This window comes from Sorex fumeus, unplaced genomic scaffold (assembly GCF_029834395.1).
Source record: "Sorex fumeus unplaced genomic scaffold, SorFum_2.1 ptg000007l, whole genome shotgun sequence".
NCBI lineage: Eukaryota > Metazoa > Chordata > Mammalia > Eulipotyphla > Soricidae > Sorex > Sorex fumeus.
Genome location: NW_026606064.1, coordinates 5,809,576 through 5,813,201, shown reverse-complemented (window position 1 = coordinate 5,813,201; position 3,626 = coordinate 5,809,576). Strand labels below are relative to the sequence as shown.

The 3,626-nt window shown below is 37.7% G+C and overlaps 1 protein-coding gene across 1 annotated transcript; it reads right to left on the bottom strand.

The window, feature by feature from the left end:
* Positions 1-2,110: 2,110 nt before the first annotated feature.
* On the bottom strand, positions 2,111-3,046 carry LOC130044678 (olfactory receptor 4S2). Its single transcript, XM_056137305.1, has one exon. The coding sequence runs from the start codon at positions 3,044-3,046 to the stop codon at positions 2,111-2,113; it is 936 nt and encodes a 311-aa protein (XP_055993280.1).
* Positions 3,047-3,626: the final 580 nt, after the last annotated feature.

Genomic DNA, 3,626 nt, shown 5'->3' with positions numbered 1-3,626 from the left:
CTGAGCCTTGTGTGCATATCTATCTATCTATCTATCTATCTATCTATCTATCTATCTATCTATCTATCTATATTAGAGAAAGAGAGAGAGTTCTGGTACATCAGTGGTGTGGAGTATAAGATGTTGCCCTACGGGGAGCTTCCCGGGCTCTGCTGTGTGGGCGGGATACTCTCGGTAGATTGCCGGGCTCTCCAAGAGGGATAGAGGAATCGAATCTGGCCTCATGCAAGGCAAACTCCCTACCTGCTGTGCTATAGCTTCATGGTTTAATGGCTCCAGGGTGAGATACAATAGTCTTCACATACATTCTTATAAGAAAACTTTTTAAAAGCATTTTTATCAAATTATTCATTCATTTTTATCAAATTATTCATAATTAATCATAACAAGTAATACAAAATAAAATTATTTAGGGCCTGCGGTTGGGGCAGGCTTGGGGGTAGTTGGGAAATTTTGAAATTATGATGGTGGGAAGGTGTAATGGTGGTAGAATTGCTGTTGAAATATTGAATGTATTAAATCGTTGTAAACCACTTTATAAAAATTAAATTAAAAATAAATTAAAAAAACACCAACTATGTAAAATACAATAAGGTATACAAACATGTATGAGCACTGCGAGTCAGCACTCACATGCACACTCCACAGCAGTGATACAATATCAGGCTTAGATAAGCTGAATGATTATATTTAAGTAAAGAGAGATAATGTGTGTCCATTTTCTATTAAAAAAATAGTGAACAGTAAGCTGGAGAGTAAGTAGGGGGTTAAGACACATGCCTTGCAGAAGACTAATTCTGGTTTTATTCTGAGGAAGGAGAGAGAGAGAGAGAGAGAGAGAGAGAGAGAGAGAGAGAGAGAGAGAGAGAGAGAGTGCTCAGGGTATAGCCAGTGATTGTTGGAATCACAGTGCCCAAGCAGCATCACATCATCAGGCCCTTTCATTGAAATACTGTCTTTACTGAGGTGGGGCATGGGGCCTCCTGAGAAAAGCTTGGTGACTCTCTTCATCTTCTCTACCCAAAATAAAAGTGAATTGAAGGAAGATGTATATAACCAGGAAAGATATTATCTTTTCTACATAAGAACATTATATTAGTTTGTCCAGAATGAGGCCTGGTGGAATCCACAACAGGATTAAAACATGTAAGGAGGGAAAATTTAATAGCTGGAAATGATCAAGTTGGAAAAGAACTACATGTTAAAAGTAGGTAAAGGGATATTCCTGATAAACTTTCAGTATATGTATTGTAAATCACAATATCCAAAAGGAAGAGAGAGAGAGAGAGACAGAGAGAGAGAGAGAGTAGAAAAGAAATGTGCTTGCCATAGAGGCAGGTTGGGATGTGGGGGTTTGGAGGGTGATTGATAGGAGGCAACCTGGGGACACTAGTGCTGGGAAGTATATACTGGTGGAGGGATGGGTGTTGGAACATTGTATGACTGAAACCTAATCATAAACAGCTTTGTAAGGGTCTATTTCACTGTTATTCAATAAAAAAATTGATAATATCTCTCAACTTTCTTATTATTTGAAAATGAGTCTCAGAATAAGGAAGAGCTTTCCTAGATGATAAGAAAATGTGACACAATCTTTGCTTTTAAGCCTGTACTTTTTATCACTTTCGCTTACTGCACACTCCTCCCATTTTACCTTCCTAAGTCTGTTTCAGAGTACTTCATATAAAAATGTGTTATTTCAGATCTCTGTAAAGCTTCATTATACTCTTGTTTATGTAGCATATACTCATTTAATGGTCCTTACGAATATATTGCATAAACACCAAAACTCAGTGTTAAACATTTTGTATTTCATTGTAACGTCTCATTCTTTTAAGAAGGCAAATAGTAAAAATAAAAAGGGAAAATTGTATCGTGCTTTATTATCTGAGCTTAATCAAACTTATAAGGCTTATATATTCCAGAAAATTATCACTACTATGAAATATTAGCACAAGCATAGTAATAGCAAATATTTTATTTTTGTTGAGTGGGTTATTCTCTGATACCTATTTTCACTCCAAAAACAAATAACCACCCCCCCCCCAGAAGATTGGTATTATAATCAATAGTACAAAGGAGTAAATGTAATATTCAGTTTAAATTTCAACTACTTACCATTAGCATCCCAAAAAACCTTCCTGTTCCAAAGTTTCCTCATTGCATTCTTTACTTCCGCATTCCTCAGTGTATAAATGAGAGGATTTAGCATGGGTGTGACAATAGTGTAAAAAACAGCCACCATCTTATCCTCTGAAAATGTGATATCAGGGCGCATATACATGAAAGTGCAGGGACCAAAAAAGATGATGACCACAGCGATGTGGGAACCACAGGTGGAGAGGGCTTTGCGTCTGCCTTCTGCCGATTGCTTTCTCAGAGAGAACAGGATGACGGTATAGGAGAAGAGCAAGATCACAAAGCTCCCGAGAGCAATGGTGCCACTGTTGGCTGTGACAACAACGCCAACAACATATGTGTCAGTACATGCAAGTTTTAGCACCGGGTGAACATCACAAAAATAGTGATCAATCTCATTGGGTCCACAAAAAGGCAACTGAACCACCAGAGCCACTTGGATAATAGAGTGTATAAAACCTCCTACCCAGGTTCCCAGCAGCATTTTATTGCATCTCTCCCGGTCCATGATGGTCATATAGTGCAGGGGCTTACAGATTGCCACGTAACGATCATAGGCCATTACAGTGAGGATGAAGATCTCCGTACAACCAAAGAAATGGACCCCAAAGAGTTGCAACATGCACCCCACATAAGAAATAGTTTTTCTCTTGGATAACAGGTCAGCAATCATCTTAGGAGCTGTGACAGAAGAGTAGCAAATATCCACAAATGACAAATAGTTGAGAAAGAAATACATAGGAGAATTGTAAAGGTTGCCCACACAAACTGTCAGCATGATGAGAAGGTTCCCAAAAAGAATGACTGTGTAGAACAAAGAAAACACTAGGAAACATACTTCTTCTACCTCTCTGTTCTGAGAAAGACCCCAGAATACAAATATAGTCACATTGTTGATTCTTTCCATGGAAGTCCTCTAGCAGGCCAACTTTACAAGAGACAAATTACCTGCAAGAAAACATGACAAAGACCAATAATAATTATTTCTAATTCTAAACAAAAGAACAATTGTGACTGTTCAGAAAAAATGTGAGGCTTTGCTTTTATATAACATTTATATTTGAATATAATGAGATCCACCTAAATATCAAGATGATCTGATCTACATATGATGATATGCACATTTAGGTGAGCAAACTACATTCTTGGAGATAAAGAAAATACACTAAGTCACAGACCTTATGAAGAGTTTCACCCCCATTATCTGATATGAATATTTGCCTTTTTTTTTTCTAAAATTGTAGTCTTACTCTCTACAAGGCCTTCAATATGATTTGGAGACAATTTCTGTGTTTGAAATATAGTAAAATTTGGACTGGAGAGATAGTACAGGTAAGGTGTGTAGTAAGATAGTGCAGTAAGGTAAGGTGCCTTGTACTCCCCAGACCTAAATTCAAATCCTGGCATCAAATTTGATCATCCACAGCCAAGAGTGATCCCTGAGCACAGAGTCAGAGTAAGCCATGGGAACCACAAGATGTGGCTCA